We start from the raw sequence: 19,149 nt of genomic DNA, 5'->3' as shown, positions 1-19,149 counted from the left end.
ATTATTAACATCAACAATTTTTGTAGGGACAACAGCTTTATCAATTGATAGCAATCTTTACGACACCGGTACTTAATAGCAAACTGCCCTTTTGAGCAACCATAAGGATAATGTGGTCAGAGGAACAAGAGTCAAGAAAAGATTGGTTATAATGACCTATGTTATTGAAAAAACAATAGTTTAAACGTGTTTGCATGGCGAAATTTGTGCCAGAAGATAAAATGGACTGTTCTCTTAACGCTATGTTTCAATACGGCCCGTTTAAATTTCTATCAGTACGTTTAACTCTGTTATCTGAATAGGCTTGGAACAAAAACAAAACAATCGCCAAATATGCTTCGTCGGCCTATCAGTCTGTCCAAACCATAACCTGATTTAGATTTGGATAAATGAGTTTATTATGGACGAAGTGCTGACTCCACTTCGTGGAAGTTGGGTTCATACCTGTGAAATAAACACCATTTGTCCTAGAGCCAATGTAAACAAAAAAGAGCCGTGTGGGTTATCTAGTAAAGACTTGGAACTGATTTCCAGTTTTTGTTGCAAAAAGGTTGTTATACAAATTTGGTCTTCCAGAACCTGTCTTCACTTCAACTTTTGCAATGTTTTTGAAAGCTCTTCTTTTTTTAAACATGTAAGTTATTCATATTATAACCCTAAGGTTAGATATTTACATGCATTCAAATGTTGAATAAATTAATCAGTATTGGTATTTAAAAAAATAATCATACAATTCCGGGTATTCGTTCTCATAGGTAAAAATAGGATTAGAAGACTCCTATTTGTTTATTAACGGGTACTTTCATGTGCTGATCGAGCAAAAATCCAGTTAAAATCTTTATAAAGCAAGTTTTACTGTTAAAAGTTCTTAACGAAGAGGGCATTTTGTTCAATTTTTGAACGGTATTCAAGATCAAAGATTTGTTACTCCACGTCGATGTCCCTCTCTTTTTAATAATAATTGGATTTGTTCTCTTGTTCTGTCAAACGTTTTGGCGACTAGTAAGCATTTCAAAATTTTTAGATGTTTCCCGTTGTCTTATATATATTTGTAGCTTCACTAACCTAATTTTCGTGATAAACAATTTGGCTGGAAAGATACGATGGTTGACGAGAAGATCAGTGGAGTGATCAATATTTTGTTGAAAATAACACACTTTTCTATTCAGATAATTTGCCTATTTATAGGTGTACGTTTTTTGCTGCAAAAGTTTGAATAAATACTCCACTGAAAAAAAGATGAGGGAGAACAACTGACTTGAAAACATCAACTCTTACTTTTAAAGGAATTTGATTTCTTTCAAGATACAAAGAACGAATTGCATGAGCTATTATTCTTAAAAAAATGTTCAGGTAAATTGCAAAGAATAGGTTTGAATCAAGTTCTTTTCCACGATAACGACACATGAGCTGGTTTGATAACTTTTCCTGTAAAAGTAAACTCTGGATCCGAATTAGTTTGATTTGTCAAGAAAAACATCTCTGTTTTATTGGCATTTAAATTGGGTCGATTCTCTCAGGTCATTGTCTGTTTGTTCTAAATTTTTCAAAATTTTAGTGGAATGTTTTCTTTATTTTTCAAAATGCATATACCACAAGTGTCATCTGCAAATTGAACAAAATTTGTTTCACCTTTCAGTTTTTCAGAAAAATCGTTGACATATATTAGAAAAAAAAGAGGTTCTATTACAATTCATTGTGGAACACTATGATTAATAGTTATTTTCTCTTGTAAGTCAACACCAAATTTTACGCATTCTTTTCGGTTTGTGATAAAAATTTGATAAGTAAAATTGTTGATTGAGATAGATTGAATTTTTCAGCTCTCATGAGAAAGATCTCATGTGAAATGGAAATGAAAGTTTTTGCAAGATCCAAAAACACTACAACTGTGTCGTAGTTTTTCATTAAAATAAAGCACAGCATCAGTCGAAAACTTTCTGGATTGGAAATCGAATTGTTTTCTGTTCAAGATTGCATCTATTTCGAGATATTCTACTACTTGATTAAGTAAAAGACTTTGAAAAACTTTAGCAAAAATTAGTGCTACGGAAATTGGACGATAATTAGTTTAGAAAGAAACATCTCCTTTTTTGAAAATTGGTGTGATTTGTTCGTCCCTCAGAACTGTTGAAAACCTTTTCTCTTGAATACAATTGTTAGATATAGTCTAGAGATGTGTTCTAATAGCATACTTTCCAGATTTCAATCCCTTAGTATTGATGTATCCGGCCCTAGTGCTTTGTTGTTGGCTAGATTATCAATAACTTTATAGATATCCCTCAAAGTAAATTGCCTAAAGTTAAACTTTTGAGTTTTTGCTCTGTCTTTTCGACGTTCAATGGAACAACCTTCCCTCTGTAGACGCCCCCCATTTACCTGAATACTCTGTTAAAAGCGCTACAGATCGACTTTTTTGTGATTCCTTTTGTCTTTCATTTTCATCAATTTCAGTGATGTTAGAAGCGTTATTTTTCTTTCCAATTTTTTTCTTGATGAATTTCCATTTCTCTTTTGAGGTTTAAAATTTCTCGAAAAAATCCTTGGAAAATTTATTTTGTGCTTCTTTTAGCTGCCTCTTTACAAGTTTGCGATATTTTATAAAAGACACAAATGAATAAGCTTTTTTTGTCAATGTGTACACATTGAAGTAACGATGTTTCTCAGCAACTAACTGCTTATTTTCTTTTGTCACCCATGATTTATCGGAAGTCTTTTCGTTATTGAAAATTAATTTCATCTCTGTTGGTGGGTTTTTCTCGAGTGTGTTCTCTTTGTCGTAGGGAAATCCGAAGCTCTGATTCTGCGCTTTTCATGAGGGCGCCCGAAGATAGAATTTCTTTTTACGTCAATAATACTTTGAAATGTTGCCTCAAGAGATTGATAATTTTTGAGGGGATCTCATTTGTACGTTTACAACTTCCTCTTTCACAGATTGATCCTGGTTTGAAATTGTCTCAGATTTAGTTGCGGTCGTTGACGTTTTATGTTGACGCATTGACAGTGTAAGCATTCGGCCAATTTATTGGGATATAAAAGTGTACTTAGGGTTGTCTGAAACTGCTGTACCTTTCTCCACATCTTTTTTGTTATCGGTGGATCTCGTTTAGTTGATATTGAGCAGCTCTGTTCTGTGATTCCGTTCATTTGAGCCTTCCGATTGGTTTCAATGGCTGCATATTGTCTCGCTTCTATGCTGTCCCCACTGTTTTTTGCTTTGCTCGAATTCTTGACTAAAAAACGTTTTCCGCCTGGTTGATGTTTGATTTTTTGAATATTTTGAATCTTGAATCTTAGTTTCTGGAGCAACTACGGTTTTGCTTTGATTGCCAGCTTTCCGAATTTATTGCAGTTCATTCTGTTGTCTTTTAGCGACTTTTGAATTCCAAGTTAACGACAATCTGGAGTATTTCCAACCTGATGTCCAACATTTGTGGGAAATTTATGAATTAAAATTTTACGTGCTCTTGAACGGCCTAAGAGTTTATCTCGAGATAATTAAAACGCGAACTCTTGATAATAACGAAGTATTTTGTGGATATTTTTTTAAATGGAAGCTTTATATATGAAATAAGAGAGAGAGAGAGAAAAAATTTTCTAGCAGTTTCTAAGAAGAACGTTTTTTTTTCAAAGTTTTCAGTTTTCATGCAAATATTGAGTTTAGCTACGGTACAAGCGCCAGTACCATCGAATGAAATTAGAGGGTTAGAAATTTACTGATCGGCAAAATAAGTTAGCACCCCCCTAGTTCTACGAGTAAAAATTCAGTTTTTGAGGCAATATTACCCCAACTTATAATTGCTTATCAGAAACAATTTTACACCCATAGGATATTCCTCTCGCTTACATAGTGACACGAATACTCTCGCTTACCTAAAAAAAATCAGATAAAATGCACCGTTCACTTACCAGTTATCTCAATGAAAACTTTATGGCCTCCATCCAAGTTTCACCATAAGAATAGATTTTCACAATATCACAATTTATTCGCATCGTTTCTTTCTCTGATGTTTAAAAATACAAGTGCAAACTTAGTCAGAGTTAAACAAATCTGAAATATTTCACATCTTGTGACAACTTTTTTAAACTGTGAAACTTGGATAGAGTTCATCAAGAATACATTGAGATATCAGATAAGGGAACGCTGCATGTTATCTGAATTTCATAGAAAAGAGAGACGACTAGTACTGGGGTGCAAGGGTGCAAAAATGGCTTCCAAAAAGAGTTTTAAGTCGAGTTAATAATGCCTCAAAAATTGAATTTTTACTTCGTAATACTAGGGAGTGCTAAATTACTTTTGCCGTTCACTATAGCTTGAAAACGAACAATAGCGTGGATGCGAGTCTTTTTTATTTCATCTTAAATTTGACGTCTAGGTCATTTAGTGCGAAAAGAATGCAATGATTAATTACTGTCTACATTGATTATAAGATCTGTTCACACACTTTTCGCGCGTTTTTTGAGATCAAATTGGACTGGTAATTTTGATCACGCCAAAACAGGAAACTGAGCCAAAAAGCGTGTGGTTTGAGGCGTGAAATTCTAAAATGGAGTGAGATAGTGGCATTTGAACAGATTTTTGATTTCTGAGACCGGATTTTTTTCACATTTGGTGGTTTGCTGTTTCTCGAGTTTTTTCATCTGAATTGTTTATCAAATATTTTTCAAGTTCCTTTCCAGAACAATTCTGAGACCAATATTTTGGTTCTGTCGATAAAAATTCTTTGAATTGTTTCAGGACCTATCTTGTTATTCCTGCTCTTTTCTTGTAACCACTCTCACTGATTTTTGTCTCAATTTATGTAGCAGCGTTGGTTTTTGGATTTGCTTGAAGACAAGACCTTTGGATTTTTGTATTATTTTGGATTTGCTTGCATTAATATAGTGTTGACAAGGGCTTCGAACACTTTAATTGACAAATCTTTGGTTGATAAGCCAGTAATATGAAAAAAACTATTCGCAATGAATAAAAATATTTATAATGGACAAAATATCATCTAAAACAAATTCTTAAGACAGAAAATTTGCTTCTTGAAGTTGACAAAATTTTAATTTTGTAAAATGTTGTACAAAACGAATTTGACGTGATTATAGAGTCCGTTCTTTTTGAACAAACGGACCATTTTTGAGTTCTGCTGCTTTAAGCAACTTACAAAAAACAAATACTTCAGATGTCAAGAACTCTAATTTATAAATATTTGAAATCAAAACTCAATCTACTGATGAAAATCAATTGGTAATGCTTCGATGGTCAAAAAATAACATGTGATAAGATACTTTAAATTAAAATAATGAAGTTATTTTTAGCTGTTTTCTGCAACTAAATTAGAGAAAAATATGGTTTGTCACAGTCAAAATGTTGAACCCATTCCCATCGATCACAGGCCACATAAGCTATCAACATTCCCGCTCTATCAGTTAACCTTCCGTCGGTAACATAAACGTACGGCTCTGGTCCGAAAACAGCATCTGGCTGGTTATGACCCCACATATCTGGGCAATCGTAAGTCACCCACTGCTTTGCATCCCTATCCATAATTTTCCCGTATAACTTTATAAAACCCGTCCAGTAATTATGGTCACCCCCTGGCCAAGACCCTTCAGGAATCATGTACAAACCAGTGAACAATTCTAGACCATTTGACCGACAAAATTCGTTGGCCTTTTTTTCGAGAACTGCTTTTCGAATCAAATGCACAAATTTTTCTTTTCTCTCATAGCGTTTACCGACGCATTGCACGCCGTTATTCAGAGGTCGAGTACAATTTAAAAACCGTTCCAGTGACTTTGTAATGTTGATTTTACCCACAAATCTTTCATCTTTCGCCCCGCCGTAAATACTTTGCCAGTCACCCCATTCTGAGCATTTTGAGGCCTGAATTTTGCCCCCAATCGCGCATTTTTGAATATCGTGACCCGAGTTAACAGGTATTTTATTCACGTAGCACAAACGTTGATCAGTTCTGTGAAACGTGAAAAAGTTAAGATGAATTTTGAACTTTCTCATTAAAGACGGTTCTTCTAATTCAGTCCGTGGATCCGAAGAATAAAGCAGACATGTTCTGTACCCGTAAGCAAAGGTTAAACATTGGTAATGCTGCATACATCTCTGAATACATCGTGTCATTGGAATTTGACTTAGTTGGGTGATAAAGAATTTGTGTGCCATTCTTATATTTGCCATGGGGGTAAAATAACCAACGCGAGTGTAGGTCTGATCTGTCACAGCTATTATGGATAATGAGAGCAAAAGTTCTTTTAATCGAAACATAATTAAATAATTTTTTTTCGAAATTTTATGTGATTAAACTAGAAATGAATTTGGCTCAAAGTAGAAAACATGAAAACGTTTTGTTTCATATGAGATGCAATTTTGACGTTGGTTTTTCATGAACACCAACCAAGTGACGGTTTTCTCTATAAATGGTATATAGTGTCATGAGCTATATATGAGCTTCAAAAATTTTGAATTTTGTCCAGGTGTTTTTTGTATATTGAAAAATTAAAGTTGTTTACTTTTACGTAATGAAAATCGAATGAAATTAAATGAGGAATTTTAAAAAGCAGGGCGTTTAACTTTCAATTTTTGAGCAGACGATTATCTGAAAGGAAATAAAATCGAGAGCAATAAACCGTTTTAAAATGTTTCCTGATGATTGGTTTGGCATTAAATTGGACAATCTTTTAGTATGTTGAGAAAACAAAATGTTTCATAAGACTAAACTAACATAATTTCCAATATATAATATTATCGACAATGAAAAAAAAAACACGCAGAAAAGTTCAACAGTTTGACAATTTTTGGACTTTTTATGTTTAGAAAACTCCATTTAAGTGTTATAATTGTTCTGACCCCACTTGTGGTGGGGGGGGGGGGGTTTGGGAGGAATTACATACTCAAATGCGTTTTTTTGTTCAGTCAATTTTGGCAGATCGATATACTCATCGTAGAGAAATTTGAGTGGCATCTTTAAAAATCTCGTCCAGAGTAGAATAGAAAATTGTTTTCTGATTTTCGCTCTTTTCGAGGAGCTTTCGAGGTTTAATGCTCTGCGTGGACACGTGATATTTGGCATGTTTTTGTTCAATTTTATGGAAATTTTCGTCCATTGTGAGATTTTTTCTATTAAAACATATATTCAAAATAACATTTTACGCTTCAAAATCAAACAATTTTGTGTTCCAAAAAAGACAAAAGGCAATAAAGAGGCTCTTTATGATCTCAGAGTGAATTTCACTATAAAAAAAATTGAATTCTAATTGAGAGCTGTTTTTTAAAAACCTTTATTTTTTGTTTTTTTTAAAAAAAATTTCTAGTCACTTAAAGACTTAGAGACTTAAAGTCACTTTTCATATCAAGGCGCCGTTAAGGACAAACCCCATATAAACTCAAATGATACCCATTGAACAAATATTGGATTTGAAGGAATCGCTCAAGACTTTTTGGCTTCGACTGTGAGATTTGGTTGTTGAAGTTAGTGAAATTTGATTTTCTTCTTGAGGTTTTGAAATTTTTGTAGTCCTATGGCAGTCTCGTTGACTAAAATTGAAACAGACTCACTTCCTTATAAGCTTGAACTAAGCCTATGTAGCGCTTTGAGTGGACAGCTAATGGCTGTTAAGATTTCAAAAATAAGTTTTCTTTTTTTTGTGTACCTGTAAGGCTCAATCATGACAGGACCATTTTTTTCCTGCAACAAAAATTAAGTTGGTTAGCGGTTTTTTCTTCTAACTACTGAATTTATGACATCGATGCCACGATTTTTCATAATTTATCTTAAAAAAATTCAGATCAGTTTTCAAATCGTGGTTTCTTTTTGACTTCTTATTTTATTATCCTAAAATCGACAGATCCCATTGGCTTATAGCTGGAGATCAATTAATCATAGATGGAAATTTCAGAGAAAAATTTCTCGTTTTAACGGCTTCGACACTTAGGAATGCTGAAAGTTCTGATGAATTCCTGATTGAGCATTGGACTAGCCTGTTCAATGCAGTCAGTATAAAACAAAATGTCCTAATGTTCCTGATAGTTGCTTTCAAATATATTTGTTTAAATATCATTTTTTGATGTTCTTTTTGACAACTTGTAAATTATTGTCATCATTGAAATCTTCCATCTTAATCATTTAAATCGAACTTTGACGTGTTTAATGATATTATGTCGTGACTGTTTTGTTGTTTGTTGCACAATGTGCGTCTTCATGAACAATTTGTGAGTGGTCAACATTTGTTCTCTTTGTCTCCTTTAGGCAAATTCGCTTAATAACAAACCCAATGATATTCAAAAGAAGCTAAGGTGAACCTATTTAACCTTTCAGTATAATAATAACTGATATATTGTAAATAACAATTGAAATAAAAAATAGTATCCAGATAATATCTAGTGATTTTAATTACCTGAATAGTTTGTTTATTCTCAAATTTTTTAAAATATTTTCATTTATTCTTCACCTTTAGTCCGTTTCGATCGCTTGATCTTTCCAAAATCAGGCCATACTGATTTTCTAGTGACCTTTTAGAAAATTTATCCAGAATTTTGTTGTGGAAGATACTGCTCTTTTAGGACCTTTGAAGTTACTTGGAATAGAAATTATTAATTTATTTTTGAGTTCGCCTCATGTTTTTTTCTCTTTGTCGACTTGTTTTCTAGTCTCATTTAAGCAAGGTAGCATTTGCTTTATAATAAAGAAAAAGTAAATTTATGTAGTTCTGGTTTTGTCTGATTGTAATTTGGCGTTGTAACCAGGTGCTTTTAAACTTATCTATTAAGTTTTTGCCGTAAAAATGTTTTGTGTTTTTGCTTGTTTTGTTGTTTGTTTTTCTTCTCGTAGTCTTATTAACGGTAAATTTTGCGAGCTCTCCAATGACACATGGAATTATGTAATTAAATTACTTTATTGGGTGTGTAACGAAATCTTTGAACTCAAACAACTAATTTTTTATTGTCTCTTCATTTGGTTGACAATTAAGTAAAAAAAGTTGATGCGCTCGGGTCGTTAGAATATCGAGTCTATTTTTTTGTCTTCGCAGCTATAATTTTTCAGTGTAAAGTCTACGCAACAAAAACTTTTATTTCCCTAACTTAAAAGCAGTTTTGCTCTGGCCAATTATCATGTCAGTTTTAATTTTCAAAATTTAACAATGAGGCTTGGTAATGTTCGCACATAATATTCCGACACTGCTCAACTACCAAATGAAGAGGAGACAGAAAACAATCCAAAAAATTAAATATCGTTTAACAGACAAATAAATGAAAACATTAAACGTGGAATATGGGGAGGATGATTGCTATTTATGATAGTACTGGACAAGACAATGAAATAACCGAATAACAACAAACATATTAATTGCGATCGAAAACCGATGTCTGCATTTTAAGAAACAGCAATGACCAAAAAAATGGAATAAGATAAAAACGAAATTAAACAAACTAACCGGCACTTCCCTCAAAAAAGTAGGAGGCGTTTCAATGATGGTACTTAGTAGCAGATCGACAAAGAAGAGCAGAAAGAGCAAAGTTCAAAAAAATGTTTCTACTTTCGACAAAACCAAGTTCAAATTGATTAAAACCAATACGTTTCATCTCGGTTCATTAGAAACGTTAGTTTAAACCTCAAATGAAGCAATTGAGACCTGTCATTTTTTACCATGTGAGACCTGTCAATATGACAGTCGACTACAAAACGAACGGCAAGAACAAAAAAGCAATCAAATGTAACAAGAAAGCGGCATCCCAAAATTTAGAACCATAAGCTTATCATATAAAGAAATAAATATTTTCAATTGCACTTTTTCAACGCCAATTAGGCCACTTTAGTGTGACAATGTGGTAAAGAAACAAGAAAACTCAAAAGTTGGCAAACATCTAAAAATTACGCTTTTCCTATGAAAATACGTAGTAGCAACACCAAGAAACCATTAGTTGCAAAAAATCAGCAAAAATGATTGAATCAGTGTTCACCAGATAGTAGATGCAACCAGCCCTTACAGGGATTGAGCTACAAAATTGACAGTTAAGCTCAAAAACCCCAGGAGTCGTTTTCGAAATTTCGAACAATACATAAGGTTTCAACATAAAACAAAAACAGAGTAATTTTGAACTGCACAAGAGGCCAATTGTGTTTTTTGTTATCAGAGAGACCAAATCATAAAACGGCAGGAGAACGACGAATACGGAGGATATTAATTTGTATTAAAATTTCATAAACATTTCATCAATGTCACGGTGTTGTTGAAGCCAATAAAAATACAAGACATTGAAAACCATTGAAATTGACAAAAAATGAGTTGAATTTTTTGCTTCGGATTCTTTTGATTTTAAAGGGCGTTTTTTTGAAAAAATTGTTTGCAAAAAAGGCAACACCACGAATGTTGACCAGGACCGAAAACTCAAGAATTTGCGAAAGAACATTTCCAAGCTCTTAATAAGTCAGAGCAAATATAACCACAGAACATAACAGGTACAAAACATCAACAACAGTGCTAAATGTTGTTCGCAGCAACAACAGATGATGAGCTTTTTCAACAATGAAAGAAAGAAAATTGTTGACGACAATGAGAACAAAAATTAAAAACTACCAAATATTTTTTCTCTAAAAATTCAACTTGAGGTCATCAAAAGAGTTAGCTATAAACTGAAGTCAAAGAATCTATACGTTTAAACATCAAAAGAAGCAATTAAGTCTTTAGTTGTTAAGAATATGCCGCACGACGCAAATAGGATGTCAATTAGAAGCAAAATTAAATAAAGTCTATTAAATTTTGCGAAAGAACGGTTTCGCAGCCGTCAAAACTGTAAGCTATTTACTGATATCTATTAAAATTTTTCTTTTGCGCATTCTTTTTTTGCCTATTGGAGCTATCTTTAATGTGATAATTCAAAAAGGCAAAAAAAACAACCTCAAATTTTGGCAAATATGCAAAATTTACAAAATTTGAACATTCATTGTAAGAATGCCAAGAAATTATTAGTTAAAAAAACAAACTATAAACAGTTTTTTAATTCACTTAGAATGATTTATTGATTGTTGCCCAGTTTATGTTGAAAGTAAGCAACATATGCACGGGAATAAGATAAAAAATGGGCAAACTTCAAAGCTTCATTGATTTTTTTTTGAAACAAATAAATCGAAGTCCTAAGAGGCTTTAGTTAATAACTGCAAGCATTTCACAGGTTCACAAGTAGCCTGCACAGAACCCAATTGGATCTTTGATTAAAACGCCGAAGTCTTGAAGCTTTAAAAGCATGTCAAATGAAAGCAAAACAACACTGCAAAAATTATTTGAAAAAGACCACGCCCAAACATCATCCAAAAAAAAATTGATTGTAATAATCCAAGAAGGGTCCTAACCTAGCCCCAATATTTTTGCGTCCCAAACAAAAACGTCCAACAATAGTTCAACCAGCCCTTTTTGCAGTTTTCCAAATTGCTAAAGCGGATGTTAAGTCTCTACTTCGGGCATATTCATTCAAAGTGGGACAAAAAGCGTACTAGGAGACATTTTTGATTCAAAAGGTCTGTGTTTCAAAAAAATCATCAGAAATTTTAACCAAAAGACTCGGATAAAACCAATCGGCAAGTCGCATATATACTGAAAAGTGAAACTTGTAACATTGTTATTAACATTTTTAACAACTTTAGTAATATTGACAAAAATTTGGTCAAAAAATACGGAAAATATGGATAACAAGAAAAGATTTCCGTCTATTATTAACAAACTTTTAACCTGGATAACTACCTATGAAAAAGGGAAAAAAAATCTTTTTATTGCCATATTCTACGCTTGACGGGCTTTCTAACGATACCACCAGCAACTCTCTATGATGAATATGTCGATCGGCGAAAATTGACTGAACAAAAAACTCATTTGAGTGTACATTACCCCCCATGTGGGTGGGAACAAAAATTTTTTCTGTCACGATACGACCAATTGTTAGTATTAATAGGTTTTGGGGGATAGGTTAATTTGGTGTGCACAAATTTCTTTGTTTTAACATATGATATCAGCCGTTAAACCCAGTTCAATTATTGATCATAATTCGAAAAGTTTTCAGAATAAAAGAGCAACAAATTTCAACCCAATCTGTTATGACTTGGGTTGGCTGCAAATTATTATTTTTTGGGTAACTTAGTATCTTTGTTGCCATAATTGAAAGCACTAGTTGACAGTTAAAAAAAATCTAAGTTTATAATATTGAATGACCATAAAAATGTTTCATTTCGCAATTTGTATTCGAAATAACTCATAATAACACTAATAAGTCAAGATTGTGGTTAGGTTAACTTCACTGTGCAAAACAAATTTTTTGTTCAACTGTCTGAATAAAACGTGAATAGATTAACTCTAAAGACAATTAAATAAAATTTAAATTACAGAAAAGCAATTAAATGTTTAAGAAAGCAAAAGCTACTCAACAAAATTACAAAAAGATTCTATCGAATTTGCTAACATTTTTTGGTTTTTTATGATTGCCCACTTGGTTTTGGTAATTCAGTTTCATAATTGAAATCTAATTTATATCAAAAATCACAAAATATGCTAAATAAATGTCTAGTTGGCTCTTCAGGAGACTTTGATGCCGACTAACATTTCAAACTTCCAAGCAAAAGTCGATGACAACTACATTTTGCCCTCAATAACGTCATATTCTTATTTAGCAACTGAACTTTAAGTTCTTATCATTAGCTTTAAAACCTTTGCATGCGTTGTTACGATTTAACCCTCAAGAAGCAAACGTTTTTAACCGTTTAGAGAGACTGCTGGGGTCAAATGTTGATTTAAGCACATTGATTACAAAGTTGATTTGCTTTAGAGACAACAAAAGTGGACAAGCATAGGACCAAGTAGGTTATATGTATCTATTAGCGAATTGTATGTTATAGTTTGCTTTAAAGTTGAAGTAGTCAAACGTTCAAAACCCTAAAAAGCATGCAAATGGGCTTTAATGCGATTATTTCAATGTCAAGACTTTTTTTTCTTAAGCTACACTTGATCTAATTTTATGAACATTTTTGAAATCTGAACTGTAGCCCATGAAATTTGTTTATTGGTCTTTGAAACGTTCGCCTATTTCAACTTTATGGTACACGCTATAATGCTTGTATCGACTGTTTTGTGTATAAAGTCCATCCAATTATTGAAATTATCGAGGGATTGGCAAACACAATTGAGCATCCATTAGTTCATTTGAATGCCAACACTTTTCCACGTACGTCCAATTCACATGCGTTTTTCTAAATCTGCGTTTGCAGTTTGAACTCGTGACATGTCAACTGTTCACTGATTTGTGAAACCTTTAATTATTTCATTGTTATGTAGCACGCTACAGTTAGTCCCATAAACTGCAGGCCAATTCAAAACGCGCAAACCCTAGTCAAACTGGGACGGTTATCTGCTAGGATCTTGTAAGACTCTTGCAAGACTCTTGTATGATTATGCATCATCTTGTAAGGGCTCTTACAAGAGTCTTACCAGATAACCGTAATTCTTGCAAGATTCTTATCAGATAACCGTTGTTCTCATAAGATTCTTACCACATAACCGTCCCAGTTCGACTATATTGACATGAAAATCAACTGGGGTCGATATGATGACGCTAAAAACCGTCCAAGAATTTTTCGCCTCTAGAAACCACAAATCTGTAAAGCTATAAAATCATAGCAGATCTCTTAATGTCGTGTATTGACCAAAAAAGTTTACCATGATTTGATGATTTGCAATACTGTGCAAGATTGTCCCTTCAATTCGATCAAACAATCAAATGCAGAGCATTATTTTTTATTTTCAAGGCTTTCGGTTAGTTGCAGTTAAAAATGTTTATTTTTGCCGGTTAAACATGAACGTAAAAATTTGGCTGCTAAAAATTGTTAGTGTTACTAACGTTAGACGTATTTACTCCAAAAAAGTGGAGTAACTTTGATTCAAAAGTAAACATACCCGGCAGATTGCCGGAAAATAGCCACCATTGATTACCATAACCACGATTGGGGTTGAAAGAAGAGAGAACGTTGAAAAAAAACTGACTTTTGTAGAAAAACAATTTTAAGGTGCAAACTATTTTGATGACATTTTGGAGCTGAACAAACTACTGTTTCGTAGTGAGACCACACAGAAGCTAGTATCAATAAAAACATAAAAACGCCCTACAGATGTTAACTAAGAACAAATTTTGGAAAACCGGCATACAAAATTGGGCTTTATGGGTTTAAACCCTTTCTTTTTCTGATTTCGTTTTTTGATACTGACGGTGTTAGTTTGGAATTGCTTTTCTGAGCAACTGCAGTCTAAAAACAATTTTAACAGAATGAGAAAACAATGAAACCAACATAGAGAGGTCAAAAAGTTTTACATGTTTAACAAGCTGTGAACTAAGTTAAGGCGAAAAGTTTTTATTCGACGAAGTAAAAAAAATATAGCAAGAAGAATTCCGGAAACGTCTCGAAGTGGAAATACAATTAAACGCCATCCAACTACTGATCAGAATAAATGTGCCTCCACTAATTATGATTATCTTGAAATAAAACGATAAGACGAAAAAGTAAAAAAAAACAAGAAAATCAAATCTGCTAGAGTATGATAAAAAAACAGATAGAATTTTTTCATAAATTGAGATACAGAAACAACTGTCTCTGCCACAATTACTTCATCAAAACAACTAGTACCTACTAAAACCACTTATGAGAATTTTCTAGAATTACTTGAAGCGAAATCATGCAAAAAATAAGCTCTTATAAACAACGTGGACTGAAAAACCAGACAAGTTAATAATTTTTTTAATATTACAAAAGCACATAAAAACGAAAAAAAATTCACTTCAGCCTATAGGGTATCCATTTGCTCGCAAAACAATAGTCAACTCTTAATAAGCTAAGAAACTTGTCTAAAAAACAGAAAAACGGAAACCTGAAAAAAAATTAAGAAAGATAGCTTCAGTTTTCGCCGTTTTTAGTCATATTTTTCAACAAGAAAATGCTTCATATCCACAAAACTGTCACCACTTGTTATCTAAAAATTGCTCAATTAATAGGGTTTTTTGGTACCCATATGAGTCAGTAAAACAAAACAATCGTCAAAAATCGCAAAAATTAGGCGAAAAATCAGCAAAATACATGAAAAACTTTCGAATTAGCATAAATTATTTATGATTTTCCAGAAACCTTAAAACTACTACCACGACCAGCCTAAAATTAAAGCGAAATCATAACCAAGCCTATTAACCAAAAAATGAAAACAATTCTGCTTTAAAATGCCGCACGTGAACAAAAAATTTCGCTCACTTACAGAATTTTTTTTTCACACCTCAATTTCTCGCTCTCTAAAAAACAGCGATATGAACAAAAAAACCCTCTTTCGTTCCACTCTTCAATTTGTTCAGCTTAAAAATTCACTCCAATAAATTTGATTTAAAAAAAGGACTTCTCCAATTTTCCTCTTCGAGGCGTAAAAATAGGAGCGCCATAATAGCCGGCTGAGAAACTGGGGCAGCTATTAAAAAGAAATACAAAATTCGGTAAAAATTTTGCTGGTGGCTCTGTGGATTAAGCTGTGGCTGCTACCCACGAGGTCAGAGGTGCAATCACTGGTGACGGAGGAGATTTTTTATAATTTCCTGTGAAGTAAGTGAACATCAAAAAACCGCAAAGCTTAAAGAACTTTACCCAAACTCAGAGCTTAAAAATGTTTATTTTGACCGCGATTCACCGCGAATTTTTTATATCTCCGCAAAACCTGGGCCCAAGAAAGCGCCTGTATATGCATGTTTGAAACTCACTACCTTTGCAACTTTGTGGGACTAACGATAACAGAATGCAAAATTTCATTTCATTGGCAGTTTAATCGAATTCTTCAATGCTGTTGTGTTTGTTCAAGGTCATCTCAACTTCGTCATCAATTACTTCGTCTTCCTCAATTTGATCGATCCGGATTAAGTTGGGGTTCTGTTTGACGAGGAATCCACTCTGGACCAGTATTAGGATTATGACAGCCAGAAGAGCTATAGAGCAGACAAGACTGACGATGACAATCCACCAGGGGAAATCGCGCTTGACTTTGTTAATTATCGTCACAAGTTTGATACTACCTGAAAATCACAACAACCCAGTTTGAGGTCCCAGACCATCACAAGTAACATCTGATTAAACTATCTCAAGTTTTGGTCTCGTATTATGAGAAGACTATGCTCGACCGTAAAATTACTGTGAAAAAACCAATCTCGACCCTTGAAAAGACTTAAGCTCGAATTGAGAAAGCTGAACCTCGTATTTATAGTTAAACTCGACCACCTATTAGACGTTCATAGTTTTTTTGCGTAATTTTGGGCATAGACTAGGGATACTCACATCATTGTCTATTGCGCGCAGGAGATAAATCATCATGAGTTCTAAAAAACGTAAAACTGCAACCCTTTCGAGCAGAAGTTGATCAATTAAAACTCTCGTGTGAAAATACCAGTCGCAGGTCATTAGTTGGCATCAGACATGGGCAAAGACAACCCGTACAAAAGATGTTGAGGTACAGCAACTGTGTCAATTTTTGAACAAAAAATTAACACCTCTGAAAAAGTGGAGAACTTTGCGAAAATGTGCATTGATGAAAACTCAAGCCTAAATCAGTTAGTTTGATCAACGTGAAAAATACTCCGAGAATGAGGGCAAGTCCTCTGGACGATTATCGTCCCAAGCGAAGGTGAGAATGTTTTGTTCATTGGAAAAGATTGTTAAACTGTCATCAGCATAAGAGTGAAATACAATCAATGACCGTAAAATAGGAAATAAAGTCGATGCATGCGCTGTCAGTATCGGGATAGTTACTTTTGGACAAGGATTCTAATGTCTCATTAGAATTGGCATATCAAACGTCCTGGGGCCATGATAGTAATCAAGTGATGATTTTATTTTTTTATTGATGTTGAGTAGAACGGAAGTAAGATTAGGGAACAACAATAGCAGTTGCACTCTGTGGCAAAGACTTTGGGCTACTTGGCAGAAATATATTACCCTAAGAACTCAAAAACGCAGTATGTGAGGAGGGATTGACTGCAGTCAAAACATACAAAGCCCATGTGAAACTAATGCACAGGTGCAACCAATGTTTTGGTAGGCAAAATGATACACCTTTATCTATAAGACAGTGTTTGGGGAGAAACTTCGGTCAATTAGTCAGGCAGGGCATCTGGAAACGGTTGCAGCTTGGTGTGGTTGCAATTGCATATCCAAAAGGGAAAAAAGAATGGAGACCTGCGACTATGTGCGGACCTCAATGTTCGCTTAAAAGTCAAAGCTGTGACGAAGATTACTGAATGCCAGACATGGAGACCATCTTTCATATTTAAATGGAGATTCTGGCTCTGGAAAATTTGTTTTATGAGATCCTTAATGCCAAACTTAAATCGACGATGATGCAAAACATATACTCAAACTCAAACGGTCTTTGCGTTAGTCAACTTCTCAACTACTTTAGAATAATTAATTCCATTGCATATTACGAAACAGAAAAGCAAGTGATTTGGAATTTAGGAAACCTTAGTTATTGCAAGATGTATTGCAAAAATAGTAACTCAAAACCAAATTCAATCCAACCTCAATTCGTTTTAAGTGTTAGTTATTCATTCCTAGATTTACGTCCAATGAGCAGGTTTTATAATTATTATTTTATTATAAAACCTAAAATTATACCTAATTCGATTCCGAAATACCTCCTTTCAGTAAGGATATCATCGATGTTGCCTGGTTTTTGCCGTTTCGAAACAAAAAAGAGAGCAACATATTTAGTCCTTTTTTATTTTATCGTCCTTTTATTACTTATTTACCATATTAAAGTTTCGGTAAGGTTGTGTTGTTGAAATGTTTCGTAAAGAAAATCACTTATGTCAAAAACCAAATAAAACTGCGATTGAGATTAAATAACACTAACAAAATTTGTTCAGTTTTGAACTTGAAAGTCAAAAAGCACCAAATATGAACGATTTATCTATTTGTCTGTTTTGTTCCAGACTAGCGCAGATCAGAATTAATCTATAGCGATAAATTCTTATTTGCGTTCTCACTTTTTTTTTCTCAGGGGAAACAAAATACGCAAAAACCTGAGCAGTAGCAATAGAAAAAAGAATAAAATAGCAGAAAGTTAATAACTTAATATGACCAACAACAATCGGACGAATATTTCTCGAACAAGAAGCAACAAATTGAGAAGTCAAATGTCTGAATCGAGTGAGTAACATTCTGGAAGAAAGCGGTAAAAATGTTTCAGGAAAAAGGCACACACATTCACAAAAACGGATTCAAAATTTGCTCGAAAGCAAAAAGCAATTTATAATCGGAGTAACTTAAACGAGAAAGCGCTACACTACTCCAACTAGTAATTAATCCGCTGAAACTATTTCTAGAGCAAGCCTATACTAATCTATGAAAATCTATTTTTCAAAGTGACAATCTACAAATGACAATCTATTTTTCAAAAGCGTCTATATGGTGGTTCTAATCTTCATCTTCAGTCACGAATTTTTATTCTTACCTGACCAAAGTGGGAAGAATAGGAACATACATTTCATTTGTGGAAAAAGAAATTGACGGATAAAAATTGATTATTTAAACTGTTGATGTGTTGTTTTGATAAAAATAGACACGTTAACCAAGTTAATTATCAATATAATTATCTTTTTATTCACAGTAGATTTGTTTCACGGTAATTTAACTACTTATCGTACCCGTCACCTTCAATTTTTTGCTGACCAAATTCACATTTTCTCTGTTTTAATTGTCGTCTCGCTGTTTTTTTGCAGAACTTAGTCTAGGGCTAATTGTTTTTTGAGCTGTAACTGGTTGTTTTGGTTCTCTGTCTGCTCATTATGAACTTCCCTAATAAGGAATAGAATCTATTGTTACTCCTATTTTTCCCCAGTTTCAGGCTAAGTTGATTTTTATTCAATAGAAAAATGAAAACAGTAATCATTATCTTGAGAGTCAATTTTTTACAGTCAAACGAAAAAAGTAAACCTAATGCATATACTGATTTAAGCTGAATTGAATTCCATTTCTTCTCATTTTCTGTACAAGCTAATTTGTGTGTGTGTGTGTGTGTGTGTGTTTGTGTTTGTATATGTGTGTGGAGGGTCAAGGAAACTCGAATATTCAACAATTATCTTAA

The 19,149-nt window shown here is 33.5% G+C and overlaps 1 protein-coding gene across 5 annotated transcripts in view; it reads right to left on the bottom strand.

The window, feature by feature from the left end:
- Positions 1-13,039: 13,039 nt before the first annotated feature.
- LOC142344502 (uncharacterized) overlaps positions 13,040-19,149 on the bottom strand; it is a 90,126-nt gene continuing 84,016 nt past the window's right edge. For 3 of the 5 annotated variants that reach the window (XM_075396198.1, XM_075396199.1, XM_075396201.1), the window contains exons 11-12: positions 15,802-16,084; positions 13,040-13,298 (exon numbers count right to left, since the gene is read on the bottom strand). In XM_075396198.1, the coding sequence (XP_075252313.1) occupies positions 15,837-16,084 (248 nt within the window). In that variant the 3' untranslated portion in view covers positions 13,040-13,298; positions 15,802-15,836. Of the gene's footprint in view, positions 13,328-15,801; positions 16,085-19,149 lie in introns of all 5 variants that reach the window. The other 2 variants (XM_075396202.1, XM_075396200.1) reach the window with 2 other exon arrangements.

The sequence above is a fragment of the Convolutriloba macropyga genome, chromosome 8, assembly GCF_964194025.1.
Source record: "Convolutriloba macropyga chromosome 8, txConMacr16.3, whole genome shotgun sequence".
Lineage (NCBI taxonomy): Eukaryota > Metazoa > Xenacoelomorpha > Acoela > Convolutidae > Convolutriloba > Convolutriloba macropyga.
This window is presented reverse-complemented; position numbering and strand designations above follow the sequence as displayed.